Source organism: Zophobas morio, unplaced genomic scaffold (genome assembly GCF_036711695.1).
Source record: "Zophobas morio isolate AGI-343-1 ecotype UQ-CSIRO unplaced genomic scaffold, CSIRO_AGI_Zmor_V1 ptg000002l, whole genome shotgun sequence".
NCBI classification, from domain to species: Eukaryota; Metazoa; Arthropoda; class Insecta; order Coleoptera; family Tenebrionidae; genus Zophobas; species Zophobas morio.
The window spans coordinates 14,456,407-14,469,511 of record NW_026972107.1 but is presented as its reverse complement, the minus strand read 5'-3'; the positions used below and the strand labels follow the sequence as shown (position 1 = coordinate 14,469,511).

At 37.4% G+C, this 13,105-nt stretch overlaps 4 protein-coding genes across 8 annotated transcripts in view; 3 read left to right on the top strand and 1 right to left on the bottom strand.

Moving 5' to 3' along the window:
* The window catches only part of Rsh (radish), a 324,789-nt gene extending 320,421 nt beyond the window's left edge, over positions 1–4,368 (top strand). For all 3 annotated transcript variants that reach the window (XM_064055372.1, XM_064055367.1, XM_064055362.1), the window contains 5 exons: positions 611–1,159; positions 1,308–1,612; positions 1,660–1,826; positions 1,883–2,057; positions 2,892–4,368. In XM_064055372.1, the coding sequence (XP_063911442.1) occupies positions 611–1,159; positions 1,308–1,612; positions 1,660–1,826; positions 1,883–2,057; positions 2,892–3,065 (1,370 nt within the window). In that variant the 3' untranslated portion in view covers positions 3,066–4,368. The remainder of the gene's footprint in view (positions 1–610; positions 1,160–1,307; positions 1,613–1,659; positions 1,827–1,882; positions 2,058–2,891) is intronic.
* Positions 4,369–4,884: 516 nt separating this feature from the next.
* On the top strand, positions 4,885–6,796 carry LOC135128472 (tubulin-specific chaperone C). Of its 2 annotated transcripts, XR_010280423.1 has the most exons (3): positions 4,885–5,272; positions 5,325–5,559; positions 5,614–5,782. XR_010280423.1 is itself a non-coding variant. In XM_064055376.1 (2 exons), exon 2 carries the CDS (start codon positions 5,779–5,781, stop codon positions 6,757–6,759), a length of 981 nt encoding a protein of 326 aa, XP_063911446.1. In that variant the 5' UTR covers positions 5,460–5,559; positions 5,614–5,778; the 3' UTR covers positions 6,760–6,796. The 2 variants fall into 2 exon arrangements, 1 of the variants encoding a protein (XP_063911446.1); XM_064055376.1 differs by lacking the exon at positions 4,885–5,272 and having other exon boundaries at positions 5,460–5,559; positions 5,614–6,796.
* Positions 6,787–7,559, bottom strand: LOC135128509 (rRNA-processing protein FCF1 homolog). Of its 2 annotated transcripts, none has more exons than XM_064055378.1 (2): positions 7,470–7,559; positions 6,787–7,424 (listed from the first exon to the last, which is right to left on the bottom strand). In XM_064055378.1, the coding sequence occupies exons 1-2, from the start codon at positions 7,470–7,472 to the stop codon at positions 6,816–6,818; spliced, it is 612 nt and encodes a 203-aa protein (XP_063911448.1). In that variant the 5' UTR covers positions 7,473–7,559; the 3' UTR covers positions 6,787–6,815. The 2 variants fall into 2 exon arrangements, with proteins under 2 accessions (XP_063911448.1, XP_063911451.1); XM_064055381.1 differs by having other exon boundaries at positions 6,787–7,409; positions 7,454–7,540.
* A 217-nt stretch (positions 7,560–7,776) lies between these two features.
* On the top strand, positions 7,777–9,246 carry LOC135128493 (uncharacterized). The gene is made up of 4 exons (XM_064055377.1): positions 7,777–8,120; positions 8,172–8,395; positions 8,448–8,590; positions 8,642–9,246. Exons 1-4 carry the CDS (start codon positions 8,075–8,077, stop codon positions 9,159–9,161), a joined length of 933 nt encoding a protein of 310 aa, XP_063911447.1. The 5' UTR covers positions 7,777–8,074; the 3' UTR covers positions 9,162–9,246.
* Positions 9,247–13,105: the final 3,859 nt, after the last annotated feature.

Here is a 13,105-nt window from a genome sequence, read left to right as displayed (position 1 = left end):
CATCATTTATGGAGGTTTCATTTACGTATACCGTTTCTTTTTATATTACGTTTCTGCAGTTTCCCCTCATACATTATACGCTTAAAAAGTACATAATTAGTGCTGTTACAAACAGCGTCTGAAGTGCAATATCTTCGAAATTAAAATTCTTGTGTGGTGAATTTATCCACCAAAAGCTTTGTGTGTTTCTTTTATCACTTTTTAAAAACACCGTTGTTGTCTGAAAATGGCAAAAATGTCGTCCACATAACACCTCTTCCAAACACTATTAAAGTTTTTTCTGTTTTTATAGTGACTCGTAAAAAAATTTGCTGCAAGAGCAGATAGGGATAGTGTGTTTAACGCGGATGATAGTTCTGTAGGCTCTTACAGAGTAGTGGTGAGGGGCGTGATCAGGAACAGTTGCAAACCTGCTGTTTTCTAGGTGTTATATCGTTGCTGTAAGTCTTAATAAAAATGTTGGGAGTTTATTTCAATAAACTGACTTCAACTGCGTTTTTCCTATTCCTGGACAAAAAATCCTCGAGTCAGTCTCCATCTTTGTAACGTTTTGTCTTTGAGGCGATGTTTGTAGTTTTGAAGATATTATTTATAATCATTTTGATTGCAGGTTCTTGGCGGCCTATTGGCCATATGAGACCCTCTTCACCTTTATTAGATAGTGTCCGTGATCAATTCGAAGATTATGATCAGATAGCGAAAGACTTCACCAGGATGTTCCTGAACACCGATGCCAACACCTTGGCAAACGCGCAACTGTTCGACGTGGTGTTCCTCGTCGGGCAGTCAAAGCAGAAGGCCAAATTAGTGGGTGTTCGAGCAATTTTGGGAGTACGTAGTAGAGTCTTCCAAGAAATGCTGTACGGCATCCAAACAGGTTTCGGTTCGCCTCAAGTGCCCGTGGCTGAACTATTAGCGAGGCCAGTTCCCACTTTATTGAGTCCGCAACAAAGTAGACCGAAAAGTAGCAACTTTTTACAAGTGCCAGATATAGAATCGCCTCGGCCAAAAAGCGTCCCCAGTTCACCTATGGTCAAAAGAGCGTTCTCTAGGTTAGGTACAATAACGGCCGGCTGGGGCAGGTCCATCAGGAAACACAACGCCCAGCAGCTCTCCGCGGAGGACAAGAAGAAGTGGGCCAGCAGCCAGGACTGCTCAAGTAAGAGCTTCCCTTTAACTCGTTCGGTAAAAACGCGCGAACTTTATTAAAACACAAGATGGAAAAATCCTTATAAATCTCAGTAATCATTTTTGTTTGAACAAGCAAAATCTAATTTGTCTATACAAACAATAATTTGATTTTGCAGATAAAGAAGGGAAGGACAAAGAGGGCAAGGATAAACCCACAGCTGCCCAGTTGCCGGTTCCAAGGCTAAGCGTGTGTGCTGATGCTCAAAAAGTTGACAGAGCCAAATTGGCGCAGACTGAATTTTCTATTATAGAATTCGATCCAGACACTTTCCGAATATTGTTAGATTATCTACACACCGGATCTTGTCCCCTCACTTGTTCAACCATTCCAGGACTTATTTGCGCAGCTGAACACTACGACCTTCCAGAACTCCTTCAAGCCTGCTTCCACCACGCCAAACAGTTTCTCAGAATCGAAGTCGTAAGTTTCCAACTCATCGAGGAAACCATTACTCACTTTAATTTCAGGTGTGTTGCATGTTATGCTCATTAGAAAATTACTACTGGAGGTATACTTCCGCATCTGAGTTAGTCAACATGATTTTAGCCTTTGTGGAAACCCGCGCTTACGCTCTTTTTACCACTCCAGAATTCCTCACCCTGAGTGAATCCATGGTGCAAATGATAATGTGCAGGTAACGTCTGCTCCAACAACTCCGGAACCAAAATCGCTTTCTTTTTTCGTGTTTAGGAATCTAGAAGTTCCAGAAGTTAGGAAATTTGAAGCGATGTTGGCCTGGGCGAGGCACAAAATTCGTACTAAAACTTCCAGCAAATTGGATGCCAAGTTAGAATTTAAGTGCATTATGGAACGATTGGCTAGAGATTTGAAGCTGTATAGAATATCGCCCCAAGAACTTATTAAGGTTTGTTATTATTGACTCGGATAATGGTAATTTAACACGATTTTGAGTTTTGGATACTCGCTAATCAACAACTTTGCGTTACTGAAATCCTTTGAAAGCTTTCACAACATTCATGAATGTTTAAAAAGTTTTACGGGACCATTAAAACTTCTCCAGACTTTCTCAACCATTTGCTTTTTTTGTATGTAACGCATCTACTGAAATAAATAATGACGCGACCCGGAGCTGTTCGATCGTTTTATGCAAACTCATTTTTTAATATCGCTTTCAGAATAACATCGGTAGAAATCCAGGTCTGGAATACACGATGCTTCAAAAGATTGTAATTTAAATGGAAATACAATTTCACATTGCGTGTAGAATAATTTACAACAGAATGATAAAAACTGAACTGTCTGGGTTTAAGAAAAAAATAATTTCTAGATGAATAACACCACCCTGCAAAATATTATAAACCACTTCAGTGTTTTATAATTACGGTTCTGATTTCTGCTTGCCGCATTTTTAGTAGCTGCTGCTGTAAAATTTTATGTAGGTACAAGTCATAAAATAAGTGTATTCTCAAAACTGCAGGAAAATCATTACAAAGAATCGCCTCAGACACAATCGATGAAACACATGAATCGATTCATAGATTATTTTTAACTATTCTTTGGAATTCTCTAGGGTTAGATTTCAGAAATAGTAGAAGCTCGTAGCGATTGCTGCTTATTGTGATGTTATAATATGATCAATATGACGAAAAAATTTCCAATTTCAAAAGGAAACTTCCAAAGAATATATTGTCGTGAAAAAACTTTGGAGAAGTGCCATCTGATGCGGTTTTTCTTGCAGGTCGTTTTGCCGTCGAAGGCAATAAAGAACGAGCGTATTCTGGAGACGTTGATGTTCCAGGCGAATTCTGGTATGTATCGGATACAGGACTCGTACATTAAAGAGTGTACCCAAAGACTGCAAAAACAAGACTCCAGATTTTCGGAATGGGAGTCGTTCGATTACAGCACATAAAAGACTTTTTGTGACGAATCCCTTTAGATTAGAAGACAATCATGAGCAATTTATGCATCCAACATTCGCGGCATCTGTGAAGGATATACTGATATTATATAACAATAAGATATATTACGCCAACTGGGAACAAGTGATTCATGTTTTATATGATGTTTAAGTCGGTGTGATTGCAAGACAATCTATTATGAATTAAGTGTTTGCCTTGCGTGTACGATTTTTTATTCTCACAAGCATCAGTCTTCGGTCAATGTTTACTGTTGTTTTCGTGGAACCTCTTACACAGCTTTACCAGTTAAGTCAAGTTCTACTTGGTTGGAGCTATATTTAGTAAAACGTGTTGAATAGATATGGTTTATGTAAACGATGTTACTGGAGATTCATATTGGACAAATCTGTGGACGCTTTGTGCAACAACCAATATATTTTGGGAATTTTCCTTATTTGATATGAATGTCCGGACGATATACACCTCTGACGACTATATGATTTTCAACTGTTATCTGTATTTATAGGAATCGTGTATACTTATCTGAACAGCATATATTTATTTCGTACCTGTGTTGTGAATACTCGGCAGGTTACGTGGACCCTGTCTGTATAGAGACTTGTTGCTGTTTGTATTCGTGTTCGATGTTTCATATTTGAAAAGACACAAACCACGTGTTTGTAAGACTAAATATATTTTAATTACTCTTAGATAGCAAAAACAAATGTTGACATATTTTGATACTAAATAACTAAAGATGAAAAAAAAACATAAATGTTTCTTTGCGCAAATCTGTTCAAAATTTTATTTGACAAATAACTAATAAGTGTCTTATTACGAAATAGTAAAAAGCAAATGAAAATACTATATTTAACATCGTTGTAAAATGTTGTCTGTTTTAACAAATCTTCATTTTACTTTGTACTGATTGTTACGTCTCTTTAATACGTTTATGTGAAACCACGACTTCTCCCACCGCAGCTTCCAAAAAGATCTTTCTTTGCCAACTACCAGAAATTCTATATTTCTTGTACGGTTTTCTCGAGAAGTCGTGTTTCCTGGTTATGTACTTTGATTATTAAATTTATTTAAATTTAAACGAAGAAATTATATGTTCACACTTATTCTGTTTGCTTGTACTTGTGTTAAAAACCAAAGAAATGTAATAAAAAAATGATCTAAATAGAAACACCAATATTTGTGAACGATAACTTTGTTGTAAGATTGTTGCTTTATCAATGTACAAGTAAATGGAATATTTCATATATATTCTAAGATATTGTAAATCTTATTTTCTCAAATAAATTTTTTTGAAGCGTTGTAATCAATTTTTTCCCACATAGGTCAACCTTCAAATTTCTGAAAAGAAGTTACATGGACTGTAAACCACTTTTCAAAATAATTTACAGAGTTTGAAACCACTCTGGCAACTCTGCGAATAAAAATTGTGCCAAGGTTCACTCATTTGACTGCATATTTATCTCCAAAGGTCATGTTAATAAATGTTCCTACGATACACATTGTACGTGTTATTAAAAGATTCTTTTATACTAAAAATCTCATTATCTACAGACAATATGGTTTTTGTTAAACCTACTGATTCAAATTGACGTAAAGTTGACATTGACATTTGGAGGTGTGTAGTTTCAGTAACAGAAGAAATGTAAATACACTGCTTTTCAAATATTACCACGATTACCACACGTAAAATTGAAAAACAAATCGCTCAAAAACGACAATACAATACAAATCAATTACAAAATTCGTAATATTTGATTTTGTTTTTCACGTCCTCGCTGACTGTGTTGTTTTTATTTTCAAATTTCCCTCCAAATGTGCTGTCATAAATCAATCAACTGTCAAAGATACCAAGATTTTCTAAAATCCGGAAAATTTCGTCAAAATTCTCTATTAATAGTTAACAGAGAAATAATTCACGACAACCAAAAATTCTGATTCTTTATATAAAGAGCAGCATTCAAGAAATATCACACAGAAGCTTTCATATTCAATGACTCATATCACATAACCTCAAATTTGTGACGTTCCCAAGTCACACATGTTCCCTTAAGTCGAAATTTTCGCGAAATGTTAATTAAAAACCCAAAACCAGCTACGCGAAGGTGGATTAAACGTGGTGCAATAATCTTATTTGTGGGTGAAGCATTTTTATTTGCCGTCAGTTACGGAGCTTGGTACGGTATTAACACCAAAAGAGGTGAGGTAACATGTTGATATTTATACTCACATGACAGTGCTTATCTTTCTAGAATACAGAAGATATCTGCACGACAACTACCCATCCCTCTTGGAATACTATTATAAAATTGGGGAAACGATAGATTCAGATTGTAAAGTTCGCCAAATCGATTACGCCTATTGGGACTCTGAAAAAAATTGATGGCCGGAAGGTTAATCAAGTCTTTTCTATGGCTTTTTGGGGGCACTGCACTCGGTTATGGATTATTAGTAACTCTAACACCCAATGAGGAGAGCTTTAGAGGCGTACTTTTTACATATTTTGTGATTCTTTTTTAATTAATAAAATTTGATTTGCAGAATCTCCCAGGATTAGAACCCCGTGTAGAAACATTAAAGAAAAAAGAACAATTTGCAAACGTACTACAAGCAGCTGCTGGGTCCAACAAACCACTATACCGCTTAGACAAAGAAGGCATTGACAAAGAACTCAAAAAACAAAATTAATTGTAAAGTGTCACAAAAATGGAAATCATGGAGGGTGGGATTGATAAAATTAATTTAATTACAAAACGAGACGTCGAAAGAAAACTAGAACTACAAAAACGTAAAGAAGATAAAAGCAACTTGGCTGCCGACAATGAAAAGTTAGGATATTTTGAAAAAACATTTGCAAATAAACGCACACATATTGAAAATCTGCTCATGCATTCAAACACAATTGAAAAACATGTGCTTCCAGACCATTTCAACGATATTTCCAAGGAAATTTTACTCCTACAAAAGTACGTAGCTAATTCAAATATATTCTTACGCAGCTACGATATAAAAAAATGCCAGGAAAGCATACAGGAACTAACAAATAAATTAAAAGAACTGGAAGACGAACTACTGCCAAAAAAGAAGTTTGGTTTCAAAAACAGAACCAAACCTAAAGTTAACAACAAAAAACTAGAGCGAGATGAAGTAGACTTTCATGGTAAAGTCACTGTCGTCGCAAAACAAACGTGCGGATTTTCAAACAGAGTTGGAGAAATTTTAGAAATCGGCGGCGACGAAATTTTCAAGAAAGATGTGACTGTGGAAAACTTGGAAAACTGTAAAGTGAAAATTTTGGGATGCCCTTCAACGTTGCATTTAAGTTATTTAAAAAATTGCTATATTTTTGCTGGACCGGTATCGACTTCTATTTTTGCGGAAAACTGTACAGATTGCACTTTAGTTATAGCTTGTCAACAGTTAAGATTGCATGCTTCTAAAAATGTAAATATTTATCTTCACGTCACGAGCAGAGCCATAATGGAGGATTGCCACAGTATATTTTTAGCGCCTTATAACTTAAAGTATGACGGACTAGATAACGATTTTAAGAAATCTGGTTTAGATAAACATTGTAATAACTGGAAATGTGTGGATGACTTCAACTGGTTGAATGTTGACAAACCGTCGCCAAATTGGTCACTGCTGGATGAAAAAAATATTGTAGATTATTGGGGAAATTTATAACTTTGTAGTATTTATAGTAATAAAAGATAATATTCAAGTTTTTATTTATAAAAAAATTAAGACTTAGGTGCACCATAGGCATCAGGCATTCTTTCAATAGTGTATCTATGTTGGGCTACATACATAATCGGCACTCCAGGTATCTTTCGTATTCTACGTTTTAAATCCTTGTCATTTGTAGCAACAATATAACATTTATGTTGAGTAACCCTCTGCACTAAACAATCATCAGCATATGTACCTTTATGCATACAATGTATTCGTTCAAATCTAGGGTCCTTAATTATTCGTAACGCAACTTTATATTTTTGTCCTAATTTCTCCAATTCACCCAAAACACAATCCGTAATGTATGGAATACACTTTGCATATAAACAGTCCATCATATTCTGGATTATATCCAGCTTGTTTTTTATAGAAAAATTGATGAAATTTGTATCCACCAAGATGTGATACGGTGGTCCTAACTGTGTGTTATATTGGAAAAATAGCGCTGAACTAACTTGAGGGGCTTCACGAACTTTCAAAGCGTGCGGGTCTTCCGGTTTTTTCTTTCTAGGGGGCTGTCTCTGTGAGGCTTTAATACGAGGGTCACTATGGCTTATCATTGTTTTCATTTTAGCAAACCTCTTCTGGGCAATTTTTCTTGTCTTTTTTGCCTTACCCTACAAAAAAAGTTAATCACTGAAGAAACACTCAATCAAACTCACCATTTTTTGTTATTTATTTTCAAAAAACTCGAACACTAGTACATGTGGAAAATAGGTTAGAATGGAATTAGTGATTTTTTAACGTCATGTTGGTACTTGACAATGTTGACAAAGTAATATTTTTAATTTTATAATTACATACATTTGTCAAATTTATAAATTGTATACATCATTTCCAAGACAAATTTGACGTAGTTATTAAATTATGTCTTAATTACATAAAGAATTTAATTATCAAGCAACAAAAATGATCCACAATCGAAATGGGGAATTTTGTTTTTGAAGTTGCCGTCACGTGATGTCAACCCTGTCAGTTTGTCTTCAACGGTGTGAAATAATTTATCAGTTTATCAGAACTTGCAAAGAACCTATGAGGGAAGTTCTGCTCTCTGAAAACCGTTTTAAGTTTTCCATTAAAAGTGTGTGCCCGTGATTTGTGCCTATAAACAAATAACAACATTGAATTTGCCTTTTCCAACATAGAAGTGCTTTATTTTAGTCATGTAGTTGATTATTTATATGGACTTCCAAACAAACCAAAGTATATAGAATAAATAAGACCAAAACCTTTAAACAAGTTGTAGTTCCACATACACGAATTCAAAATGGATCAAATGCTACCAAGTCCTGGCTTTAGCATTCCCAGTATTGGTATGTTATTATTAAAAACTAAAATCCAAAATATTTGAGTAACCATTTTAGGGACACCTTTGCATCAGCCTGAAGAAGATCAAATGATTTTGCCAAATGCACTTCAACAGCAGCAGCAACAACCATCAACGACACAGTCACAACAAGTTCCACCGTTAGCCCCCATGGGGGCTCTCACACCCACGTTAGGTTTAGGAATGGGGATGTCCATGCCACACACGAAATATGTGTCAGGATTTGCACTCCCCATTACAAGTATACAATCCCAAACACCAGTAAGTCACAACACAACAAAAAATGACCATTTTTTCTAATTTCAATTTTTAGCAACATACAATGATGTCCCCTATGGTAAATTTAGGTGGGACAAGTGGAGCAGCAACAACACCATCAATGGGACCCGCTACCCCGTCGCCTTTAACCCCAATGACCCCCCATTCAGCAGACCCAAACATCGTACCTCAGCTACAGTAATTACACCTAATACATATGTCACACTTTACTAACTTATTTACTTTTAGAAACATTGTATCAACAGTGAATCTCAGCTGCAAACTAGACCTAAAGAAAATTGCGTTACATGCCCGTAACGCCGAATACAACCCCAAACGTTTCGCCGCCGTCATAATGAGAATTCGTGAACCTAGAACCACAGCTTTAATCTTTTCTTCGGGCAAGATGGTGTGCACTGGGGCCAAGAGCGAAGACGACTCGCGATTAGCGGCCCGGAAATACGCCCGAATTATTCAAAAATTGGGTTTTCCGGCCAAATTTTTAGATTTTAAGATTCAAAATATGGTGGGGAGCTGTGATGTTAAATTCCCTATTAGATTAGAAGGACTTGTTCTCACGCACAGTTCTTTCAGTTCTTATGAGCCTGAACTGTTTCCAGGGTTGATCTACCGGATGGTGAAACCCAGAATTGTGTTGTTGATTTTTGTTTCGGGCAAGGTTGTGTTGACGGGAGCTAAAATTCGACAGGAGATTTACGAAGCGTTTGATAATATTTATCCGATTTTGAAGAGTTTCAAAAAACAATGAAGCTTAGTTGTTGAAAGACTATTATTTTTTTGGAGCGTATTTTATAAGAATGGTGTTTTTTTTTAAATAAATGCAATAAAACAGATTTACTTTTTTTTATTTGTTACTAGGCTGCGCAAGTATATTTGGGTTAAGTCATTAATTAGTGACTCTTGACAATAAAACCACAAAAAGTTCACAGAAAATATTTATTAGATTTTCAAAATACAAAGTAGTTGTATTCTTCACTTGAACGTTTTTCCATTATGCCACCTAGAGATCTTAAACACCGATACAATACCTAAAATGTCCAATAAAATTAACTTCTAGTTCCAGAAGTTTCACTGAACATTGTGTATACAATCAGATACAGTTTATCATATAAAAAAATATAATAACTTCACTAACATTAAAATATCTTATATTAATTACAACTCTTTGTTATGTTTTAAAAATAAATCCTCTCAACAGGCGCTGATGACAGAAGTAACGCATTACATTTCCTAAATATCTTTAAAATATTTGAAAATTTTTTTAACATTATTACCTCTTTGTTAGACGATTGGAAATATTCTAATACTTCTATCTGAGAACCATTGGTGTTAGATATTTCAAGATTTTTTGACGACATAAAGTCAAAAAATGATCCACATTTAAATAATGAAGATTTTGGATCATTTTGTACAACTCGTCTAAAAATAAATCTTTGATGATCTGATATTTATCAGATTCTTGATTTTTATTAGTCCAATTCATTTTAAAAACTGGCAACGAGACAGTTGCATAAATATAAGGCCTGCTCAAGATATTTTTAAAATCAAGTATATATGTTGAAAGCGTGACTGAATATTTTTTACTACAGTGGCCCACAAAATCGTAGATTTTGTGTTTTGTTTTTACTATACAGAATTTGTAAAATACTAGGGAGAACGTAACGTAAATAACATTGATTTTCACCTATAACACATCAATTTCAATATTTTTTGATTTTGGTTTTCTCAAAACTTCACATATTTTATCTAAATGGATTTGAATCTGCAAAAATCACCACCACAGAATTGACCAAAGAGTTCCACCTTGTAACGCAAGGCATAGTCAATTTTCTGTGACATATATTTTCAATTTCATCAGAAGCTTTAGTCGAGCATTTCAAATCGCTGATAGTTTGCCAAAAACACTATGATAATTTTTTTTAAGATTACTACTAGAGAATTAGATACGGTTTTTTGTATATCAACTGTTGCTATTAAATGTAACGTTTAAATTTAAATTATTTAGATAGGTAAATGTATATCATCCAAATCGTCATCGCTATTTAATAAAATGAAATTCAAATCATGAAGCTGAAATTCATCTTTTTCTGTTCCGTTTCATGCTTCTGTTTGAGATGAGCTAGACGCATTTTCATTTGTATTTTCGTTTGAAAAAAATCTAAAAGCTTTACAAAATTTTTTGACATTATCAGTTACAGTTACAGTACCGCTAATTTTACTAATATTGCTAATAAATTCTTGGTGTATGTTGTGCAGAATATTGGATCGTGAGTCTGAGAATATTTAATTCTCCTACGCCAAAACAAACGATTTCCTTTTAAGAGATTCGGTATCAATAATATGGGCCGTAGCTCCGAAGATGCTCTTATTGTTTTTTGACCAAATATCTACAGTGGTGCACACAAAATCTTGAGTTTCCATAAAACTCCTTAGACTACGCTTACAGTTTTCCTTGTGATTTGAAATTTGTTTTGGCAAAATTTGGCGGCAAACAGATTTAAATGCACCGTCAGATGGCCTATCAATTGTAGAAATTGGCAGCATTTCTTCTATTATGTACTGTAAAACTGCTGCATTGCACTAAAAAAATCATAATATAGTATTCAGGTATTTCTAATTGATCTTAATTTATATCGCAAATCAAATATACAGACAAATTGCTTTTCTTCATTCTTCATTGGAACTTGCAGCTTTACTAACTTTGTGGCGTATGTGGCGTTGCTGTGATGTTAATGTAGGCAACACAACGCACACGTACTACTTCCTCTCGCCTACGAGTAGGCAACTCAATATGCTCACCGAACACCACTCGTGATTGGTTAGCCTGGCGCCGACGCAGAGACCAACTGGGGACACAAGGAGGCGCGAGTACGGCAAGTACTCTCTTCTGCCGCCGACATCGAAACGAAGAAGATGGGTACCGTCTCCTGTTCCACGTGTAAAATATCCGTTTGTAAATAAACTATAGAGAAACCCTACCTGGTGTTAGTCATTTCCACATTGGTGACCCCGGAAAGAAAATAGGAAGAGCTAGCACCATGGAAGAAATGCAAAAGAAACTGCAGGAACAACAAGAAATAATTTGCCAGTTCCAGACACAACTGGCTACCATCTCCAACAAACAAGCCCTTGATGAGGTAAGAAGTGGTTCAAATCTGAAGCTACCGACATTCTGGCAGCGAGACCCGGTGCTTTGGTTTGCACAAGTCGAAGCCCAATTTAATTGCGCGAGAATCAGGTCCGACCAGACCAAGTACTGGACCGTGGTAACCGCCTTAGACTGCGCGACGCTCCAGCCGGTTGCCGATTTGGTCGCCAACCCCCCAACAGAAGAGACAAAGTACGAAAGCATAAAATCCAGATTGATCGCCGCCTATGCAGACACCCCCGAAAAACGACTACGGAAGCTCATGTACGAAATAGAGTTAGAGGACAAGCAGCCGTCACAACTACTAAGAGAAATGGAAGCCCTAGCGGGTAAGGGGATCAGCGGTGACGTCCTCAAGACTCTGTGGTTGCAGCGTTTACCCCCACAACTACAGATGATCCTCGCCGCAAATGATAAAGAAACGCTGGACAAAATGGCGACCATAGCGGACAAATTGACCGAAATCCACCATACCAGCGCCATCACAGCAAATATTGGTGCCCTAAATCGCGGTACCTCCGCGCACGCCTCTCAAACCGTTACATCGGCGCAAGAAGATGGAATGGCTGCCGCCATTACGGCACTGCAGAAGCAGTTCGTAACTTTATCGACCACAGTAAACCAACTCGCAGACGACAGAAGGCGCCATGGGCAAGGCGAAAACTGGAATCGCGCCAAATTTAGGTCAAGGTCGAATCCGCAGGACGATAATATCTGCTATTATCACAATCGGTTCGGAGCAAACGCCAGAAGATGCGCCAAACCCTGTGACTACAAAAGGCCGTTAAACTAGAGGCGCCGTCGACGATTGAGGTGGTCCACGACGCAGCGCAAACACAACGCCTCTTCATCACCGACCCAAAATCAGGTACCCGATATTTAATCGACACGGGGGCAGAAGTTTCCGTGTTACCCAAGAGATTGTTCTCAGGCAGACAACATCTCAGCCCAGCTGAGACAACGCTCTTCGCGGCCAACGACAGCGCGATCAGAACATACGGCCAAAAGCTAATGTTCCTTGATCTCAAGCTGAAACGTCCGTTCAAGTGGGTATTTATAGTGGCAGACGTAGGCAAACCCATCATCGGAGCAGACTTCCTGAGGCATCACAACCTCCTACCTGATCTCCGCAACCGACGCCTCGTAGACGCAGCCACCCTCTTATCAACTCGCGGAACCCTGGCTATATGCAAGTCGCCTCAGATCACGACAGTGGCCAAGACGACGCCATATCACGCACTGCTAGCGGATTTCGCAGAAATTACACGCCCACCGCCACCTGGAACGAAGCACAGGGGCAACGTGTTCCACCACATCATCACCAGAGGTCCCCCGGTCGCAGAAGCTCCTCGCAGGCTTGCACCCGAGAAGTTGAGAGTGGCGAAAGCCGAATTCCAATATATGATGGAACAGGGCTGGTGCCGACCATCCAAGAGCCCTTGGGCTAGTCCGCTTCACCTTGTCCCAAAGAAACTCCCTGGTGAATGGCGTCCATGTGGCGACTATAGGCGCCTAAACAACGTGACAGTGCCTGACAGCTACCC